Here is a 23,352-nt window from a genome sequence, read left to right as displayed (position 1 = left end):
TTCATAGTAGTATATCCCTATTTGAAATTCTGACATTAGTAAGCAGAGTAATTTCTTTTCTACTCCATCACCATTATCAAATGCCAATTCATTGGTTTGGGCTGCCTGAAGTATCTGCATCCTTATGACTTCTATTTTTGTCTTGCTGTCCTGGAGCATCTGCTGAGCGGTGGCAAGAAGTTTTCGATCCTATTAATAAAGAATTTTAAAAAGTTTTAAAATCCAACACACTCAAGGAGGTATAAAAACAAAAGCAAAATCCACTTGATATCATATTCTCAAACATGAAACTTAAATGTTAAAATAAATATATAACATAGTACAGTGTACTGTGTTTATGCATATAACCTTTTCTCAGTCCTGAGGCTATGTACTTGCCTGGAGTATGCACTTACACAATCTTAAATCTCATTAAATTAGGACAGTCAAACAACTAGAAAATTTGATCACGATTAGCTGTGCGATTAAAAAAACAAAACAAAACAAAAAAACAAAAAACAGTTGCAATTACTCACATAGCTAAAAACTCAAAATTATGCATAGAGAAGTTCAAAATTATGCAAAATTATGCAGGTACTTTGTATGGTTGGGGGTGGGTGCAAGGTGTGTGTGGGGTTTGGAGTCTACGGAAGGAAAGGTTCTTACATACCCCAGCAGGATGCAGGGTACTGTGGGTCAGGAGTGAGCAGCAGCAGCAGGGCTGGGAGGGCTGTGGCTTGGGAGTGAGGGGAAGACACAGACACAGACAGAGAGCCCAGCAGGTAATTCTGTGGAGGGAACGGGGATGGGGAAAGAGCTGGGAGGGCAGATAGAGGCCCCCCATGTGATGGACTGGGTGCCAGGGACAGGCGGGGGTCATGTGATAGAGCTGCGGGTGGCTCATCTGGAGGGAACGGGGGGGGGGGCGTGGTTCCCTGCTGCTGTGCACGCCAGGGGGAGGCATATGGGGCACGTGCCCCTAGGATGTGTGCAGGGCAGAGGTGGACTGCCTGCTGCAGACTGGGGCTCTGCACCCTGCTGCCTTTGTCCTGGGAGCTGTGCAATGCCATGTTGTGCCTCCCACTGCTGGGCAGGCAGGGTTATGCAGCACAGCCAGCACATCACTCCCAGGGCAAAGGCAAGGGTGCAGAGCTCCAGCCTGCAGCAGGCAAGCTGCCTCTGCCCCATGCAAAAGTCTGAGAGCACATGCCACCCATGCCTCCTCCCCCTGCACACAGATGCAAGGAGCCGCACCCCTTGACGAGCCTCCTGTGGCTCCATCACATGATCTGTGCCACCCTGGGGCCCTATTCACCCCAGTACCTGGCCCCTGCCCTACTCTCTCCCTCACTGCGAGTGCCTCAGTCTGCACGCCCCTCCCCCTGCCCCTTCCCCTCCATAGACTTACCAGCATGGCATTGCTCTACACACGGCAGAGCTGCATTCCTGGCTGTGTGCAGGCCACGGTTGCTTGTCTGTGGCCTCCCCCCTGTCCTGCTGCAGCTGCCCAGAGCCCGTGCCTGGGTGGCCTAAAGGTGGCAGAGCAGAGCCTGGGAGTAGGCTCCAAAACCACATGCGTGATTAACGTGTTAAAAAAATTAATGAACCTAGTAGTGTGTTAATCGTGCGTATTAACCGTGATTAAATTGACAGCCCTACATTAAATACATAGTTATTTCTGCTAATAACAGCACCAACATCACTAATTAGCTTCCCTCATTTTTAAGGTTAATAGCCACACTTCAGGCATCTTCAGTCTTTCTGGTGCAGTTAATGGCAGTATATTTAGTTACAAAATGTTCTACTCATGATTCTTTTGGGTTATTTCTCGATGACAACGGGTAAAGTTACAGCAGTTCAAATGTTTACCTTAACAAGAAATATAGCAAATTAACAGAACATAAGCCTTGCCTTGGGTTATAAATGAGCTACAAAAAGCAGTCTAATTTAAGTATCTGGACATTATGCTGTAGTATGCAGTGAAGACACCGCCCCTCCCCCCCCAACAAAAGACTGCATCTGCATCCACTCTTCTTCTCTCATCTCGTATTATTTAGTTCTTAATATGTGGCATGGATGGATGGTGTAGTCAAACAGCATCAAGGCCAGAAAAAAAACAAACAAACAAACAAACCACCTCATAGAATATCAGCAGCTTTTGCACTCCTAAATCCTACAGATTCCATTCTTTATAATTTACCTCAATGATGTTCAGTTATTAAAGTATGCTTAAATTTCAAGGGGGTTTTTTTGAGGAAAATAAGAACCATTTTCTTAACTGTAAGCATTAATTCTAAATGCTAGTTTATTTGAAGAGGGAAGAGGCAGGAAGTGTTGTTAATGCATTTCTGCAGCTTTACTGACCTAAGTTAAGCCTATTAACCAACACTTTGATTCACATGAATATATAAATCAACAGTTTCTTATTTAATTTCCTCCTCAAGAGACCACCTCTTAATTTCTCAAACATTTACTTTCTACTTTCAACTCTTCCCTATCTGCCTTATTTTTACGATTTTTGCTCCAACTTCCCCGTAAGTAGATACAAGTCTGTAGCTGGAGGGTATGGGGGAAAAAAGCACCATGCTTCTATGTGTGAGGAGATAAAGGAAAGGGAGAGAGAGGAACAACCTTACTTTTAAAGGGAAAGATACAATCCCAATTGAAGTTGAAATGGATAGTTTTTTGAAATATTTTGCATTGATAAAGTACCCCTAGGGTGCTGAAGAACTTTCATACATTGTGTTGATAGTCAGAGCCATTTGAAACAAAGCTTGTGACAGAAAACCACTTTGGTACCTGGAATCACAAGAATGCCTATAAGGCTGAGCTGAGCATTTAAACCATGTGGCTTTACTCCCTGGGGATTAAGCCTCTGGAAGCTACAGAAAAAACAAGACAAGCATTTCAGAAGGCCACTGTACTCTAAAAAGGTGTCAGAAGAGGCTAGAACAGGGGTGGGTAAAATACAGCCTGCAGGCCACATCCAGCCTGCCAAGTAACTGGATCTGGCCCAAGGGCAGACACCTCCCAATTGATTGGATCTGGTCTGGACACTTCACAGCGCTCTGCATGGGGCTGTGCTCCCACCCTGTGTAGCCCATGCTGTGTTCCTGCCTGTGTCTGCCAGACAGCACCGCTCTGGCTATGGCCAACACATGCAGATTCCCAGTGGGGCTGCTCAGATCTCTCCACCTCCAGCAATTCCTCCTCCTCCTGCACCCTTCCTGGCAGTGGGTAACATGGGGAAGTCATGGGGACAGATGCCTAGGCAGGCAGAGGAAAGCTGCAGCCAGGTGGCTCCTGCCCAGCTGCAGCTTCCACGCTCCTAGCTGGGTGTGTGATGCCCAGCACGTATCCCCATGGCTTCCTGCACTGTCTGCTGCCCAGATTAGTACAGTATGAGGGGAGGAAGAAGAGGAGCTGCTGGAATTGGGAAAAGCCAAGCAACATCTGGGCAGCTGCTGCAGCAGCCCAGCTGGAAAGCTTCCATGCACTGGCTGGTGCTGTACTGTCTGGAGGATGCCGGCGGGAGCACGGCACAGGCTGCCCAGGGCAGGAGTGGGCAGGGCTTGGCCCCATGAGGAGGGCTGAAAGGGCAGCCATGGACAGTCGGGGGGTGGGGGGGTGGGCAGATTTGGAAGTGGACCACACCTGCACCACCCAGGTGAACTGTCCTGCACATGCCTCCTGTTGGCTTTCAGGACCTAGGATGTGGGCAGCCCTCCCCCACAATATACAAGAGTAAGACTGGTTTTGAGCTATTATGCAATCAACTCTGTATATACAAAACAAAAAAAGTTATCAAATAAAAGTTTTCAAATAAAGTTAAAACATGTTACAGTAGATGTTTGATTTTAGTGTACAATTTAAATCTATAATTTACTAAAATGATATTTTCTGAAAGATTGCATGTGCACAGCCCTCAACAGCTCACCAAAACTCGTTAAGTGGCCCACCAGTCAAAATATTTTAGCCCGGGGTGGGCAATTAAGTTACGGGTACACAAGAATGCTGGTGCACAAGTTTGAGGGCCTTCCCAAAAAGTAAACTAGAAGGTTTAAATATGTGTTGACATGGCTTATTACTGGAAGATTACTTTGTGTTAAAAATACAAGGGGCAAATGTTGGTGGGAGACAATGCTTTAAATGGAAGGAAATTATCTAGTTTGTACACAACTGGATGGAGAGCCAGAAATGCTTTTTCAAAGAGCCACTGGATTACTAAGAGCAAATTTAGATGGCCAGTTTTTCTTTTCCTCCAGACCAGAGGACTTACTTTCAGGTACCAGTGTTGCACGAGCCTTATCTTAAACCCCAACCAGTTTAGATTTAAAGTTCATAGTCACTACTGAGAAGTAAACAAGGATGGAAAGAGTATGCCATTTCAATTTTGTTGACTTCAAAAGGTTTGATTATGCTTTCTTTTAAATTTTTTTGGTGTTCTATACTTCTTCCCCTTAACCCAGTCACCACAAAGGTACAGTAAACAGAGCTAATTCAAAAAAACATTTATCAACTGCCAGTAAGATCCAATAATTGATTACAATTAGAATCTGTAATTACAAAAAGGAGCCAAAGTTTATCTTTCTTCATCCCCTGCCATTCACTCAATCCAGCTAATGCTCCACTTGCCTCAGCTGAGTAGCTTGAAAGGGGATGATTTCTGAGCAGCTAAACTATTAGCTCTTAGTACTCAGCAGTCTTCACAGTAAAAGTCTATTTTCAGAGTAGATCAAAATACTGCAAAAATAATTTATAAGTTTTAAAGAAAAAAGATCTTCTTCAGTGAACCTAGATGTTCATTCCAATTATAAAACACAAATAATTATTTTTCCCCTTTATCATTTCATAATCCTCCAATGTCTTTATTCCATTTGAAAAAAAATGGAAACAAATTTGAAGAGGGAGAAAGATGTATGAGACAAGTGTAGTTGAAATTTTTATACATTTAGACTGTCAGTAAGCTATGTTTTTTTTTTTAACAAGTTTGCCACAAAAGTAAAATATAGGTTCTTTATGATAAAGAGTACTGATACTTTAATTTTGGTAACGAAGTCCAAATTTATTATGTGGCTGCAATATCAAATAAAAAGAAACCTATATTAACCATGTCATGTAAACCTTGCCCTAAAAATAAGTGTTTTATGATCTGCTGAGGATGGGTTAGAGATGCATGTAAAAATATACCCACGTACATTTCTGCTAATGAACCATGTGCATGCGCACGGGATCACTTTAAGCAACATTAATCTTGTGACCACAGACCAATGTACGTTACCCAGAAACCAGGAACAATGTAAGATGATGGATGACGTTTGGGTGAATAGATTTTATTGCAGAAGGGACACCTGAACTACTACTACTCCACCACCACCATCTACCTCATTTATCCCTAAACCACATCTAAAGCACCCAATTGTCCAAACTGTAATCACCAAAGTATCAGTCAGTTATAACTAGAAATGTCAGTGTCACAGAAACTGTTGTAACAAATGACATTTGTAGGTCATCTACAAATCTAGTCTTTTTAGAATGGGTGAGAAATAGCACATCAGCCATCTGTGCGGGAGGTTAGACTAGATTACCCTCAACATCCCTTCCAATGCTGTTATTTTAAGAATGTATTTCAGCAACCTCAGACAATCATTTGTACCTGCTGTTTTAGAAGTTGCAAGAAACCATACAGGAGGCAGGTCATGATCTGATCCTCCCATTCTCCTCATCAAGGTCTCATCATAATTCTAAGAGACTGATCAATGGGAACAGCCAGGTGTCAAAACTCAAACCAGACTTTCAAACAACACCTATTTAGGTCACTTAACTAATTTCAGCATCTGTGGATTGCATGGATATCCAGAGTTGTTATAATTAATACTAAAAAAAAGGTGTTGGAAATGCAAGACCTTTGTGTTTTCAGGATTGAAACCAATCCCATGTTCTTGCATTATGAAAGATTGCAGAAGCACATGATCCATTTTTTCTTACCATTAATTATTTTACAGCTTTGTCTTTTCACTTCCCTTTCTTAGGTTCAATCTACTTTTTTGAGCCACTGTACCATTCAATCCACTCCCAGTATTAAGGACAAAATCATATAGGTTAAAGGTTTTTACGTAACACAGAAGAGTGGATGTAGATGCAGTCTTTTTTCTCATTTACGTACTGAAAACTTCTCTATATCCATAAACTAATATGCATGTGGTTTGGAAAAAAAAAAAAAAAAATAGAAAAACCCAACTCAACCTTGGCTGGTACTCTGAATGGATTGATTAATGGTCTTTTCCAGAACACCTTGTTTTAAATTGCATATTATGCAGCCATAAATTGAAGACAGCTAGGTTGCCTATACATTTTTCTTGTATAATTTCTGATCCTAGAAAATACATTTTAAAAATTGTATCATTATTGATTCAACTTTATTTTTATTAATCTCAAAACTCAATTCTGTCAAATGCATTTGTTTTTTTAAGATGCATACGTTTAAATGCCATCTTTTTAGGGGCATAGTTAAATTAAAAACTATTCCCCGCCCCCTCCTCCCCCCCACCATTAGAACACTTCGCGCAACAATCCATCAGGAGCCGATACACTTGGTATGTATGCAGAGTAGTTGTAGATTCATAATAACCTGGCAGCATGTCTATAAAATGAGAAGAGCAGGTTGAAATCTGTTTTTGTCTAAAAACCTATTACTGTTAAAACCAGATGTATGCCTTTCAGGGATACAGAGGGCAGTAACACCCTCTGTTTAACTGCCATGAACACTAAGGCTTTATTTTTTAATCTTGGCAAAACAAATACAAAAATATACTCTTTCACACCATGTTTTCCTTCTCAGGGAATTACACATGATTACACATGATCAAAGATTACTAGGTAGGCTAAATTTAGTAAAATGGATTTGTTATACAGGCTAACCTGGCTGGGATCAGAACTGATAAAACAAATCTACTTTTACAAAAGCATCTCAGATGATATGAACCCAAAAATCTTGGAGATGAAAATGTATTATGCTGTCACACCCATGTTCTATTTTACTGTTTATACTAAATTGCCATTGTTTTTAAAATACAAAAAAGATGAAAATTCCCAGTGATTTGAATGTTAATCTTACCTTTGAAGAACCGTTTGAATACATCTGTATCATGTTCTCTGCTCCCTGCTTTACCTTCAGTTCTATATCCAATTGCTTTTTTAAGGCCATTAATCTGTTGTTAGTGGAAAAACGAGGATCACTGTTTGGAGTATCTGGAGTCTTGGGACAATCTGTAAATTAATACAAGTTATACAAGGTAAATCACACTTTTCTAAAATATAATTTGAAACAAAAAACGGCAAAATATCGTATTTTAATATTATAGCCATCTGTTTTGGGGTTCCTCTGAAATCAACACTGCAAATATGCCTTAGCATAAACAGCCAGATAAAAGCTCAGTGAGCTGTTGTCTACAGACTAAAATATATAAAATCACTTCCTAGGATCAAAAACACAAGTAGTTATGCATCCAGGTTTATTTTTGTCCCCAAAGAGACAAAATGATGTCCCCTATGATGTTTTGAATAATTAAAAATGTAGGTTTGTTCTTAAGCTTTACCTCAAGTTAAAACATAAGAAGAGTTTTTTTTGTATCATGACATTTAATAGTACTGGGTAGCATGTAAAAAAACTCTTAAGTGTATTTAACTCCTCAGCAATTATCACAGTCAAAATCAGGAATTGGCAATGTTTTTTTGGCAAAGTGCCAAAAACACCCGCAGTCTCAGTTTATAAGATTTTGGTGTGCTGGGGTAGATGGCAGGGGGCCTGCAAGGGGCGCAATCCTTGTTGTGGCAGCACAGCCCCAGCCCCTTCCCCACCATCCAAAATGCATTTGCATGCCATGCTCTGGCACCTGGGCTGAGGGTTGCATATCCCTGGTCTAGATCTACTATGCACTATACCAAAGACGCAGTTTACAGCAAGATTAAGAAACAGAAAAATACTAATGCCTTACCCCACGCCATGCACACGTGGGTATAACACACTTTTATATAAATAAGCTATTCCTGATTTGAGAGAACTAAATAAACATAACAGATATGCCTAGGTAGCCAAATAATCATATTACTGAAAGAGGAGAGATTTGTGAAGTGACACGATAGCTTCTTTAGGAAATAGTACTTTGTTAGGTCCCTATTCCTTTTGATTAGTATTAAACTGAATATGTTGTAGCTTGTCAACCAACTATACAATTATCTAGAGCCGTCCCTTGGGGAGGGAGCAAATTGGAGTTTGGGGGGCCCTGCAGACAGCGCCACTGGCACATGCCAAGGGCACCACTCCACTGGCTTCGCACTCTGTCCGCTCCCCACCCCCTCGCAAGCACAGGCCGATATGCTCCAGGACCTGCACACCCTTAGGGTCATTTCTGCAATTATCAACAAGTTCCACTTTCTTCTCCAAGTAAGTATATGACTCACCCATCCATATTCCAACCACTGGGGTAGCAACTCTAAATCCGAGTTCTGAAAAAAGAAAGTCAGCATTCGGTTCTCCCTCCTGCTTAAAAATTAATTTAAGTCCCCAACAAGTGACCATCCTCTAACCTGCAGCACATTTTTTTTTTTCTTTAACAGCCCTCTGGGACCTTACCCAAAAATTTTCTCAAAAGCCAAGTTAATTTTGCCTGCTACATCACTTTTATTATTTTGTTAGCTGCTTGCAAGTAAATAATTTAGGAGATGCTATATTAGCCATCTATTGGCTTGTCTCTGGGAGACGCTACTTATTATTAGCCTTGGCAGGATTTGATTTTTAAAACTGGTAAACAGTGATAAACAATTGATTTCACCACACACTCACAGACTGACAAAAAAAAATATTTCCATCATTAATAACTGAAATTCATAGAAAGGGGATTCAAGAAAAGTGATGGCTAATTTGAGTGTGTAGCAACAGGGGGAACTGTCCTACAGAATCATGCTGACTGTAGTTTGGACTGCAAATCCCAGAAACCCCAGGGGACTGGAAACAAAGGAAGAAGAAACGACAAAGTGGAGGAGGGAGCTAGGGTGAGCAGAGCCCAGACAGATGGCAGCTCTGCTACTCTGTTGGCAGCAGTCTTATAGTAGTTATGTTTGTCATTATTAAAGTGTCTGCCTCCCACACCTCTAATTTTATAAATAAAAAAAATTTAAAATACCCCAAACAAACAAGCCTGAAATAAATGCTTAAAAAAGGTAAATATTGCTATTATCCATCAAAATTATTTAAAAAATAAAAATAGAGTTCTGACAAGTCTACTGATCTGATTTTATCACTATTTAGGTTTTTAGTTAAATTTCCTGGAAGTAAAAGATGCTCAGTCTAGTTCTTGAGATTTTTCCTTGTTCATTTAAAAGCCTATAGGTATTGTATTTGCAAAATCCTCACTTAAAAAAAAAAAAAAAATCTCTTTTCAAACTGCTGTTTTACTCTACTACTGCAGTACTGCAAAACCTTCTAAGTAATGTCAGCAGTAGTTGTAGATATCTGACCTGCTTTACTCAAGTTTTCTTTATAACAAAAAACTTTCTTCTTATGGACTGCAGTCTCAAGTCTACATGCCGATTTGCATGGTCATTTCCTTCTTTGCTTCTTCTTACTCTCTTCATTCAAATCCATCCAAAATTCTCACTTGATCCCTGTTGCCCTCAATTAGAGATTAAAAACAAAAGCAAAAACCACACAAATCATGAAGCAACAACCTTTTAAAAAGCTTTCAAGTTATTTGTCCTTTCCCAGTCTATCCCATCTTCTGTGTTTGGGCCTCTGTATATTATACAGTTCTGCTGGTAAAGCTACACTGTTTACAGGTGTAATCTTTTCATACCCTGTAGCCAATCAGCTATGCCAGCACAACTCCCAATACAGATGCAGCTCTGCCAACAGAACTTCTGTCACTTGGAAAATCTGGCAAAACTCTGACACTAAAAGGAAATAGGAAGGAGCCCTACACACCACAACCATCCTTCTCCTCATGCTGGCAGGACTGCATCTCCAGGGAGCCCAGCAGCAAGAGACAAAGCAGGTGCAGCTGTGCAGTGTCGGCAGCGCAATAGGCCTGGTTTACATGCAGAGTTGCATTGGTATAAACTTTTTTTTTAGTGTAAATTGTGCCAAAGGCTGTGTGGAAACTCTTTAGTTTACGTTGATTCAAGATAATTAGGAACAGACTTAAATTACATATATCCCACATGCTCTCCTCTTCTTTCTCTTTGTCTTCCCATTCAACTAATTGTTGCCTACTAACTCCACTCAACCCCTCTCCCCCCATAAAAGTCAAGCCTCCAAGTTGTCAGCTTTACTTTATGTTATTAAAATTGAGTAATTACTAGTTACTCAGTTTAACTCAAGAAAGGCTTATGTTGTGGATCCAAACATCATAACCCCATTACATAATCCACAGGTCATTAGGAAGGTTGGGACATTTAAATCCGCAGCAGTATTCAAACCGAGTAAACAGCATCAAATTTCAACCAACTACTACAGTGCCACGAAAAAAAGATTGTTAGTGGGGTTGATAAATATTAGACAGCAGAAAAGGGTCAAGACAATTCCTGGACCCATTGCTAGTCTGAAGGGTGCTCTAATAGCCATGCACTTCTGTCCTTGGCCTCTGCTTTTTCTTCCCTTTCCTACTGCAGCACCTCTTGCTCCCAGACCAGGGGTGGATCTAGCAAGTGCAGTTGCACCCTCTTCAGTTTCATAGAGCATCGAGCAGTGAGCTCTTTATTTACTATCATGGCTGCTGCTGAATCCTGCACTGATGACTCCAGAATCAAGGCTTGCCCTCTGCACCTTTTCCCCTGCTACCAAAATCTGGCAGCAGGTAAAGAAGTTTGTGGGAGAGGGGCTGCTAGACAAGCAAGGGGAGGAAGCAGCAGCAGCAGCAGCAGTCACCCTCTGGGTTCCAAAGCTACAGGAGTAAGCTGGGGAGCTCAGAGCTCACTGCACATGTATCACACAGCTGAGGACGCAAAGGGATGGGAAAAAAAAGTGTGGCTGAACTTCCCCTTGGATCCACCCACGTCCTAAACTAAAACACTTAATCCTACCTTCCCATGCATTCACATCAGACTTCTTGTTCTTCCTATTCCTTGCTGCCCGGGTACTAGCAAATGGTCAAGAGACTAGCTGTCATTTCTAGTGCCTGGTCTCACACTGGCTCACCAAGAAGACCACGCACAGAAAAATTCTTCTCAGCCCTTATGTGCTAGTGGGTGGGGATGGAAGTTGCTCATTGAAGGTGGACTCTCCAGATAGCACTTTCAGCACACTGAATACATGTGCACGCTGATTTTTCCAGCTTGTATCACAACAGTTCTGGTTGGCATTTATGGAGAAAGCACAATCCTGCAACCCCAGAGCAACTGCCCTTGTGTTTGAGTTCCTGCTCCCATGCATGGAAGTAATACATCTTTTCAACAAAAGGACTACTAGATATTTAAAGATAAAACCAGGGGAAAAAACAAACAAACAAACAAACAAAAAAAAACAACCCCACACCACCCACCCGCTCTTATTTACCCATAAGAAAGCAAGCACACTTGATAACTAACATCTGGCATCAAGTATTCCAGAGGAACAGTAAGGGTTTACATAACTTGAAAAAGGGTTTTACACAGGACTGTTCTGACAACTGCAACTACAAGCAGCACCATAACCAACACTGAGGTGCTCTCTGCTCTATAAATGCCTATTTAGGTTATAAAGAGGTAGTTAGCCACATAAGTCTGAAGTCAGGCAAAAGGTAGGGTAAATTTGCACCTTATAGACTAAATCAGAAAGCTATATTGTAACCACTTACGGCATTAGCTGGCTCTTATTTATTTGTACAGTGCCTTAATAGGGCTCAATTCAACTGGGGCCACTTAGTCTTGACCACAATACAAGTAATAAATTAATTCACATAATTGGTGACACTGGAATTTAAGCATGTGATTAAAAGTTAAGTATGAAACACTTTGCTAAACTGTTTTTTTAGTAAATTAGATAGTTTACAGGTGAAGGAGATAAGAGTTGGGATGAATAAGAGGCTCTATCTTTTTACCTCTATGTTTGGCTGAACTGAATGTATTACATATATGAAATGAATAGGTCTGTCAATACAGACTTTATGTATATATTAGAACAAATGTTTTTACAAATGCAAGGGTTTTTTTGGCTAAATCTAAAGTACACTTAGATGCAGATAAGCACCTGTTTTTTCAAAGCAGTTCTAGTCTTCTGCTCAAGAACACAACTCTCACTCTTTAAGATTAAGTTAGAAGGCAATATTCTAATTCAGTGATGACCAGGGATCCTGGTTTTCTACAATACCTCCCTCCCCAGTTTCCAGATTAAAAAAACACAACCCCCAAATCCACATTTTTCTGTGATTAAAATGAAATGTATATTAATTATCAGTGTTTCATTTTGATAATGAAAAAGTGTGGATTTTGGATTACTTTAAGTCTGAATATTGTGTTGTTTTGTTTTTTTTCCAGAGAAAACCCGGATCCCTGGTGTGGTAGCACACCTTTGGGTGCTTGCCACTTTAAGGGCTTGAGCCTGCAGGTGACCACAGAGACAATCAGGCAGTCGTATGACAGCCAGGAAGCCACCTGATTGGAGCTGGGCTGAGCAGCCTCAGTACAAGTGCAGGCCCTGAGGAGCAGAGCTAGCAGTTGCTGTAGGAGTAATGTCACCCAGCTTAAGAGCTGCTATTCCCAGGAACACTGGCTGTCACAGATGGGAGCTATGGGGAAGGAGGTGGTTCCTAGAGACCCAGGGAAATACTTATGGGCCTGGGAAAGAACAAGACCAGCCTTGTAAAAGGGGCTTAGAGATGTAGACCTGCACAGGGGCTAGGCAGGCCCCTGATTAGAAAGGGCAAGGACTGAGAATATGGATACAGATGAGCCCAGATGAGTGAAGGGCTGCCTCATGTAAGATCTCTAGGGCACCAGGCCAGTGCAGGAAAGGACAGCTTTATGGTGGGGCCTGGTAGGGGACCCTGCTGAATCTGCTGCAACTACGCTGATGCCAGGGAATCTCAGCTGGTTAAAGCAAGGGGGCCAGGCCTAAAAAAAAAGTCAAAGGGTAAGTAAAGCCACTGCAAGGGACAGGCCAGGCTGCTAGTAGCTTTATGCAGCCCTGATGGGCCAGAGCCGGAAACAAGCTGATGGCTTCTCCAGTTGGGGGGTAGAGAATGCATCACTGCTGAAGAGGATACCTGGTCAGCATGCTGATATGATGGAGGCTGGCGTCTGGGCTCCTGACAGAAGGAATCTGATATAGGTGTCGGAGATGGGACCAGTGAGAGGAAGCCATGAAATAGAGGCTGCAATAGCAGGCCCAGGGGAGAGAGCAGCCTAGGTACAAGCATCCAGGAGCTTAGTGAGGGAATAAGACTGGGACAGGTAGGCCTGCACTGGTCCTGAAGAATGACTTAAAAGCTACGCCCTGCTGGGGAGAATGGTGTGGTAGGGTAGTCCTTGGGAAGTACCACACCATTGCCTCACTAGTAAAAAGCAGTATAGGGCAGTGGAAAGCCTCAGCCCCTGCTGCCCTGTGGGTGACACTGTGGAGGTGAAAGGCTAGGGGAGCACACCTTGAGAGAAGCACTAGGTTTGGGCAAGGGACCAGGAGGGCCTGAGGCCCAGTGCCTGAAGAGTGAGGCCTGAATAAGAGTGAGGTCCAGGTAGTTTGATAGATGCCTGAGGCCTGAGCAAGTGGTAGGCTATGAGTGGGGTCCAGGCATATCAGAAGACACCAGAGGTCTACAGGGCATAAGGCCCTGCAGCCCCAGTGAGGGGATGGAGTAGTCTACCCCGTGAGGGGCTAGGAGCCCAATGAGAGGCCAGAAGCCCAGTGAGGGGGCATGTGGCCCAGGCATATCCAAGGGCACCTGAGGCCAAGTTGAGCCAGAGGTTGAGTGCAGCCCAGCAATGGGGTTGGGGGAATAAGAGGCATGGGACATGAAGGGGAGGTCAGAGGTGTATATTGTGCCCTTGGCATTGGGGAATTAAATACAGGAGGTGTCTACTTTTTCCATCAGATCTTGATATATCAAGGTGTGGCAGGAAAACTAGGGTAGACTACCCTAAATGGGTGGACAGCAGGCAGGCTGACATTGACTGGGCCCAGCATGGCCCCCTGTCATACCTGGTGATGACTTGTTTCTCTCTCAATCCAGTTTTTGGGGTTGTTGTGTAGGGTTCCCCCCCGCCAAGTCTGAAATGTTTTGATCACAATATGCAGCAGTGATCCTTATTCCTTTGAAAGAATCTTCAGCTTGACTGAGTCGATATCATATTTACAAATACTGCAGTTGCTGTTGCCTTAAGTCGTCTTGAACCAACACCACCCAAAATACACTGATTGGTGCAGCAACTCAATTCTTTCTGAAAATGCTGCACTTTTGTCTTCCCTGGAAGCTAAGTACATTATTTTCTCAATAAGCTCAGGATGAGTATCTGGGAACCCAAGCTGCCTCCTGAATTTGGGTTCCCAGGTGACTACAGCATGTTGTTAAGCCAATCTATTAATAGCAAGCACCCTTTAACTAGTTAAAGTTAATTTAAGATTATTTGATTGCATTTAGCTCCTTCAGTGTCATGCCTGATAGAAGTTCCTGGAATGCAGGCTGCTGTCTTTCCAGCAATAGCTCATTGGGGGTTTTCATTATAGACTTTTAGTCATATTGGTATTCTTTCCATGAGTAAGCAGCAAGGTCAAGGACAATGGAATGGCCAAACCTTGTTTTGCTACAGTTTCACATATAACAAAGTTATCAGTCATTTTCAACTCAGAACATCTACTGTACTTTATAATATATTGCCACTACTACTAAAACTACTTGTTCTGTTTTTGGATGCTATGCAAAAGCTACTTTCATGCAGAGTTCTGACACTAACCCTTGAGACACTTTTGAGATGGGGATATAAAAAAAGTGGGGGGATGTTAACTATCCACACAAGGACAGACATGTTGCATCAACAGTACTCTTATTGATATGGTTTACATCTTTATTACAAGAACTAAAGATCTACCACAGAAGTTATTAAAACACTGTAATGTTTCTCAAAGCAATTCTTTTTGTCCCTCTACCTTTTGCCACTTCCATATTCTCCCATACCACATCTACTTTTTCCCCAATGAAAGTTTGTTTGTTTTGTTTTGTTTTTTCGGAGGGGGAAGGAAGCAAAACAAAAACAAAAACAAAAAAAACCCCACAAACAAAAAAAAAAAGTGTTCTATTTCATTTTCTCCACCATAACCATACCCTTCTGGTCCATCTTGTGAAACTGGTTTCCCCACAGCAAACATACTAAGGTGATGCATTAAGGCCTGAGGGCAGGATGGAAGAAAAGGAAGATGCTTCAGTCTTAATGATATCTACTATTTCCTACAAAAGGTGTTTTGCAAGGGGATGTACCACTTCCTTTGAGGTATCTGAATAAGGACCGTTCTGAAAAACAGCACAAGTATGTAACAAAACATCATTTGCTGCAAAACTGTTTGTTCAGCATAACAGAGGCATTATTGTTATATTTAAAGTTTAACTCCACCAGTGCTCCATCACACAATGCTAGTCTTTGGACAAATTCAAAACAAACAAACAAACAAACAAAGTGACTGCTTGGGAAGGGTTAGGGAAGCTATTTTTACACCATTACACAAGGCACCAAAATTAAAAAAGAATACAGCCCCATTTTAGACTGGAATTAAATTCCTTTCAGGACTAATAGCCACCAGACATAAATCCACATTCTGCACTGCTGTGGACTAATTCTCTTCTGAGTACTAAGATAACACCATGTTAACATAACTCTTGTGAAACTCTGCCTCTCCATACAACTAATTTTGCAAGATATGGCAGTGTCTAGGTACAAAGTCTCACTTCTCAAATAAAGCTAGGGACACCAGCAATTATACAGTGGAGAGAGAGCGCGAGCGCGCTTCCTTTATGGTCTGGGAAAGGCTACTGCCTCTGCATTGGAGAAGCTACTGAACTGACCATAAAGCTCATTGCTAAATATTTAAAGCAAACTACAGTGCCTGACTGATGTTTAAATATCAGCTTTCCTCTTGAAATGGCTGCTGAAAATAGTTTCCTATAGTATTAAAGGAAAGAGCACTGTAGCCATAGCCAAATGAACACCAAAAACAAGTGTGTGTGCAGGTTTTATTAACAAAGGGGATATAGCTCTTATGAACTTAAACTGCTTGCTTAAGTGCTGTGTTTTATAAGGGTAGTGCTATTTGCAGTAGTTACTGTGGCACAATAAACACTTACATAGCACACTATTTGCAAGCATTGAGTACTTTACAAGGGTTGCTTTTATACCCATTTCACAGACTAGAAAAAGATGGGCAAAAAAGTTAAATGATTTTCCCAAATTATTATAACATGTTAGTGGTAAATCCAGAGGAAAAAACCCTAATGGTCTCTAAGCTTCCATTCCAGCTCAATGTAATGTATCACACCCCATACTTCCCTAGATCATTAAAAAAAACCAAAACAAAAAAACCCCAAAAAACCCACAACCCAATCCTGACTTGAAGTACTCATGCTATTTTAAATTCATTAGGGCTGCAGAACGTATTCCAGGAAGTTATTCCACCCAGAAGTCAGTGTGTTTAGCATCTCCCCATAAACATCAGTGCAGATCTACAAAGAGCCTGTGGACCCAGGATAACAATATTTTCACAGCCTTGAGTGATATCCTTTCTGAAGGCTCAGACTATATCTTCCATCTTCCCTCAAGTTTTAAGAGGTTTTATTCTCCTGTCTATTAAAACACAGAGAACTGTCCTTCAAATTTACAGACTACTTTAGAACAGGAAATATCTGACTCCACACATCACTGAAAGGCAGGAGGGGGGAACTGCTCTCCTTTTAATGTATATGGTGCACAGGTTAGTGAAAAGCAACAACTTATAAGATGCAAGAAAATAAGCATTCAGTGATCTGCTATAGCCCTGGATGCCTCTGTAGTCACTAACCAAGTTATCACAGAAGCTGCAGTAGCTGCCAAGATTCTGTAATATGGGTAACAATCCCATATGTATTAAAATAGTATTATTTAGTGGAAGAGATGGGCATCCTAGACTGTTTAAAGACTAAGAGTTTTGAGGTAGGCAGTGACCCTTACATAACACCACTTTTAAAAGCTGCCAGGATGAGCATGGCCACTCATGAAAACACCAAAGAGCACTTATTTCATGGGTTGGCAACTTTTTTGCCACTAAGCTGTTGCTTGCAGCGCAGCTACCACCCCAGACTTCCCCTACATCCTGCCACCACCACACACACTGGTCAGAAGCTACCAAAAGGATAAACAGAAAAAGGCAGCTGTTAAATGTAACCGAGGACTTGCTCCAATTCTCTATAAGAACAGGACAAAATAAAAAAAAGTAGGCATTATGCCTTTACAAGATGAGCTGCTGACAGACCAGCCCTTGGGCATATAAACCTAGCAGAGGTAAAACAGAGCTGGAGGCAAGAGCTCTGTGATAGGGTACTGATGGAAACAGTCCTGGGGAGTTGGAGGCTGTAAGTAGGCCCAGGAGGGCTATGTTAGAGGTAGTCAGTGGGACGAGGGAGAAAAGCCAGAGAACAACCAGAAAAAGGCAACCTACCTGAAAATGACTGCAGGGCAGCCAAGCTCACTGGGACCGAATGCAGGATTGGGAGGAGATGCAAATTTATGTGTGGGCCAGGAGGGAGAGTCAATATCAAGATAACCAGGCCAGGTGCTCACCCTAACCTGACTTGGGCTATTTTGTTCTGACCTACTTAAGAAGCCAGGCTAGAAGATTTTACCTCACTGAATTGCTAACTGGGGCCAGAGCCCACATAGTAGAGTTAAAAAAGGGTAAAAGGTGTCATCCCATAGGCATTCCACAGGCAACAGCAGTATGCGTTTCAGGTAGAGGTGGTCCACCTGTGTCTGGCAACATGATTTTTCTATCTGGCAAGTACTGCAGGTAGCCACCATATTGGAATCTAAGAGGTCTGCCATGAATTCACATTTTGGTTGATATTTCAGCCCCCACTAGGGTTAGAAAATTAATTATAATGATGAAAACCAACACTATGAACCAGGAAGACCAATCTTAACATCTTTGTTGTGGTAGCCATATTGGATTTTAAAGATGCCTGCTGTGAATTGACATTCAAATACCTAATAATGAATAAAAAAAAAAAAGGTTTGCAAAATTGCTGCATCAACTCTGTTTAGTTTCACATTACCAACATGAAAACCTCATGGAGATAGTCAACAAGAGAGACTCCCCCTTATTGCCCTTAAGCAAATGTTACAAATGGAGCCAAAAGCATCACTGAGTCCAGCAAAACACAAGAGGTCTGACTTGGAATCTAGATGATGCACATGTCTCGAAATAGGTTTCCAGTTAATGATTAGCTAAAGTACACCTGCTGGAATTGCAAGAATAAATGAGTCACTCACTCAATGTAGGACAGTTGCTGGCAGTATTCTTGACAGACTATTACGTTGTGTTTATCCTGTGCTGCAGCATTACAAAAGACTCAATTGGCACCATTCTTACTACAGTTTACATACAAAGGACATACTGAGAGACTTAAGTCACACAAGGTAGAAGAAGAAAGAGAAATGCTACCACCATCAAGTGAAGAACACCCTAGGACATCTACTCCAGCAGTTCACTGGAGTATGTACATATTCTGCCAGAGACATTCTAAGAAGAGACTGAGTAAAGTGTTGTCGTTTGAATCAGCCAATGCAATACGCAAGCTGACAGAGAAGAACGAAGTGTTGTGTTGCCGAATTGGTGTCAAAAAGCATGTTACCATCCTGAATGCTGGCAGTAGAACAATGGAAGCAACAAGTCTCTTCTTCCTGTTCTTATGTGGAGATTTCACAATGTTATTTCTTCTTTCTTCTGAAGCGAAAGCATTGCATCAAGTGATTAATGAACTAGATGCCAGTTTTGCATGGAAAATGTGTACAGTCTGTAAGACGCACTTGAAAGATGTTGCAATTTAGTAGAAGACAAAGGGTGGTGAACAACCTCTGATCACGCTGAAGCAAACGAAGCAAGAACTTCAGACTTTACTAGACGACAGACATTCATTTTCAGCACCAAAGAAATGCAAATCTACTCCTTGTCTTCCATGCTGGGACAACTGGTAAAGTTGTACAAGCAGTTGTAACTTTGCATATAAATGAAGAGGAACTGACCTGCATTTCAGACGCACACAACTTGTGCTATGCTGCTCTCAAAATCAAAGCAGGACTTGAAAGTTATAGCCAACATGAAGGGATACAGCAAATTGAATGGAGAGCAAGCCAAAAAATGTGTTCCTGATAGCATTTACACATTGATCCATTTGGATTCTGGGAGATGACAAATGACAACTTGGATGTTGCAAGTCATGTACAAGATGAGAATATATTCAGTACATCTGTCTAGAATCTCAGGATTTGGTTTACCTGCAATCATGAAGCAAAAAAAGTTTATGCCAAAACGTGTTTAGTTAGACTTGCTGATGCATCTTGCAACTAGATCTAAGAATCTGGTATAAATCTCCATAGTGCTGGATGCAGCATACACAGTTTATTACATCAAAACCACTGCTGCTGAGAAAAATGGAAAGGAATTTTGGGAAAATTGGAGTTGTTATCCCAAGAAATCTTGTTATGGCCCTTTTGTTCCATTTTCAAACTAGACAACATTGATATCTTGGGAGGAGACACTGGACAGAAAACAAACACTAATGCTACAATTTCTGTTGCATTACAAAGAGGACCATTGAAACCAGCCTAGCTTGAAGAAAGTATTGGCGTAATAGGAAAGAAAAGAATGTTGAAAGATGTACCACCTGAATTTAACACAGTAATTCCAACTATGATGACCTGTAACAAGACAATGAAACCAGCTGTCCACAGTATGGGTACCAACATGAATGAAAAGCTAAACAATACAGCTGTTCAATGCATGTCAAAGCTACTATGCATACTGGATAGAATAATCAGCTAACAAGCAGGAGAACATTGCCATACCAGGGTGGACAGCATTTAACCAGTTTCTTTCTGATGATACTTCACCACTGCTGATTGTTGGGTTTTGTCCTATATTGCCCACACAAGCACCCAAGTTCATGACAGTCCAAATGGTGTTGTAATGTAAAACAATTGTAGGACACCTGGGGCAGCAGCACAATCATAACAGTTGATCAAGCATTGTATTTCAAAGCAAAAGAACTTCTTTGGGCTCAGCCAGAAGAGAGCGCAAAGGAGGCTTCCATATCATCATGGCTTACCTAAGAGCAAATGGTCAGCATTTCACCACTTCATAAAGATTGTTAGAGAGTGGATTATTTTCAGAAAACACCACCAACATAAAATGAAAGCAAATCTGTACAACTATGCTATCAGAGCACAAGATAACATTCAAAGCAATATGGTATATTTTGATAAATGAATTAATTGTGTGGTTGTCCAGTTCATACAAAGAATTAGATTATGATGTCATTGACCAAACTTTCCAATAGTATAGGTGTTTCATTCAGAAATGATGACTGCCAAGTGGGAAGGAATCTGGTGAAGATCTATTAGTGCATCTGCCAGTGACTGGCACTACTTCAAAAATTATGGAACAATGCCATCAAGGTACATTCAAGTACTGGATGAACTATTTGGAAGTAAATCAATACTCTTAGTGCATACTCAGGGCTGAGCATGAAGGAAACTGGCTTGAGCATTTATGTGCCTTTGAAGAAACGCTTCTGCCGATAGCTGCGCATGACCATACCAATTACATGAGACAGGGTCCAGTAGATCTTGAATGTATGAAGAACTTAAAAAATTTTGTTCCTACAATGTATGCTAATTTGTGGAAGGAGGATCCAGGGTCAAGAGAACTAGTTTCCCATTTGTAAATATTTCAACAGACCAGGCAACAACAAGATTTGCAAAATTGCCAATGGTATAGTAAGTATAACATGCAGTGAATCAGCTAGACCACGATAGGTACTGAACTGCAACAAAAAAAGTCACCTTAACCAAGATGGTAAGTCAAAAGTTTGGGATCAATACAATAACATCTTTCAATCATAACAAGAGACAAAGGATACAACTGAAATGAGATTACATAATTGTAATCTGAAAAACTGCAATTACCTGTTGTATTGGTGATATGTATACTGTTGTATTACCATTATATTACCATTGGATTAGACCATTACATTCTCCTATTGCTTTGGAGCTGAACATATGTCCATGCATTTCATTGCCATTAGGTTATATATTATTCAAACACCCAACTAACCTACATTCTAAAATTTAAGAAAAGGCTGGCCTGAGATATAATGCTTTCAATATGGCTACCACAATGAAAGCATTACAACAACTGAAAATTAGAATTAATTTTCTAGCCCTAGTGGGGGCTGAAATATGAACTAAACTGAATTCATAGCAGCCATCTTGGATTCTAATATGGCAGCTACATGCACTACTTGCCAAACTGGCAAAGTAACTTTTCTGACATGGGTGGATCACCTCTACCTGAAGCACCTCTACCTGAAGCTGCTTGTGGCAATGGGTTGCCTATAACAAAGTCTAGAGACCTTACTGATCAATTTATACCCTAGTAGCAGGGACATAGGAGACGGGGCTAAGGCGTGCCCAGGTCTGCAATACAGGTTTCCCTCAATTTATGCAAGTTTGCTCTTATGCAATGATCCTTTTTATACTTGAAATTTGTTATACAAGATGTAAATTTGCTGTTATGCGATCGGCATAGGCGCGGTCCTCCCTCCCCCAAGCAGGTAGTCTGCGAGATGGTTAGGGGAGGGGAAAGGGCCGTGGGGTCAAGGCTCCACTCACTGCAGCCGCTCTGGGAGTGGTTGATGCCAGCAGCTTGCAGTTGTTGGGCTGTGCCAAGGCTTAAACCCCCCAGGGTTCCACTTCCCTTGGGGCACTGTGCCCTGAACCTCCCAGCGTGGCGTAGCCCAGCAGCTGCAAGTAGGTGGTGTCTGCTGCTCCCAGCACTGCAGCAGGGGCAGGCAGTTGCCGGCAGCAGGACAAGACCAGGCTGTTCCTAGCACTCTGGGTGGGCTGAAGTGATAGGAGGGAGGCTGCTGCCACTCCAAAATTTGCTGTAGCTCCCCGCACAACCTGCCCTCTCAGTGCCACTGCCGAGCACTGGGAAAAGACTGGTGCCACCACTGGCCCCAGCTGGTTCTTGTCCCACTGCAGGCTGCTGTCTACCCCTGCTGCAGCCCTGGGAACAGCAGGTGTTCCCTGCTTGCAGCTGCTGGGCTGCGCTGTGCCAGGGGGTTTGGGGCATGGTGCAGCCCAGTAGCTAAAAGGCAACTGGCATTGGCTGCTCCTGCAACTGTTTCAGGAGGGGCTGCTACCCACCCCAAGTGCGGTGAAGAGCCCAGTGCCACCCCTGCTTGCAGCTGCTGGGCTGCACCATGCCCTCTCCCTGCTCCTTCCCTAGCCCCAACCTCACTCCCTCCCACCGATTTATGTGGTAGATGCGTTCTCAGGGAACGGCGCATAAAATCGCATAAAGTGAACCCAGTTTACAATGAAATGGATGGGGATATGTTCCCACAGTTGTTCACTGTATGCGAATGTAATTTATGCGCTGGTCCCTGGGAACACACCTACCACATAAAACCAAGGGAAACTTGTACAGAAAGGTACTTAAAAGTTGCTCCTCCCTTAGGAGGACTGACAGCTTATTTCAGGGTGGGCAATTATTTTGGCTGGCAGGTCACTTAAGTTTTTGTGAGCTGTCAAGGGCTGGATACATCTTTTAGAAGATACCATTTTAACAATGTTGTTATAGGTAAAAACCAAATCGTATACTTAAAACTCCCCGCACAAAAACCAAAACAGGCACCTACTAAAGTATAATTTAAAGTTTCAAAATATTTCTTGTCCTTATTTGTGTTTTTTTGCATATAGAAATGATTGTATAATAGCTCAAAATAGTCTTACTCTTGTATATTGTGGTGTGTATGGATGCCAAGTCCTGGGAACTGGCCAGGGTGGGAAGAGGAGTGCAGGTGCAGTTGTCCCCCGCCCCCAGGTTCACAGCCCCCAGTCTAGCCCATGGCTACCCCCACAATTCTCCACATGGGGCCAAGCCCCACTCACTCCTACCTGGGGCACCCTACACCACACTCCCTCCTGTGCCTATTGGCCCCAGCCAGCATACACAGCTTCTTGGCAGGGCTGTTCCTGGTGCAGATGCAGCCACTGAGGTACTGCACAGCTCCTCCTCTTGCCCCTGCTATGCTATTCCTGTGGGAAGCAGCTGCAGCCAAGCAGCTCCTGACCCAGTGTGGGGCTCCAGTTCCTGGCTAT

General features: G+C 42.2%; 1 protein-coding gene across 3 annotated transcripts in view; it reads right to left on the bottom strand.

The window, feature by feature from the left end:
* The window catches only part of PKN2 (protein kinase N2), an 87,276-nt gene that overhangs the window by 24,303 nt on the left and 39,621 nt on the right, over positions 1-23,352 (bottom strand). For all 3 annotated transcript variants that reach the window (XM_090048354.1, XM_090048355.1, XM_090048356.1), the window contains exons 3-4: positions 7,097-7,248; positions 72-189 (exon numbers count right to left, since the gene is read on the bottom strand). In XM_090048354.1, coding sequence (XP_089904480.1) covers positions 72-189; positions 7,097-7,248 — 270 coding nt within the window. The remainder of the gene's footprint in view (positions 1-71; positions 190-7,096; positions 7,249-23,352) is intronic.

The sequence above is a fragment of the Crocodylus siamensis genome, chromosome 5 (genome assembly GCF_052110815.1).
Source record: "Crocodylus siamensis isolate JL-2025a chromosome 5, ASM5211081v1, whole genome shotgun sequence".
NCBI lineage: Eukaryota > Metazoa > Chordata > Crocodylia > Crocodylidae > Crocodylus > Crocodylus siamensis.
Note: the sequence above shows the minus strand (reverse complement) of the source record. Positions and strands in the feature narration are given on the sequence as shown.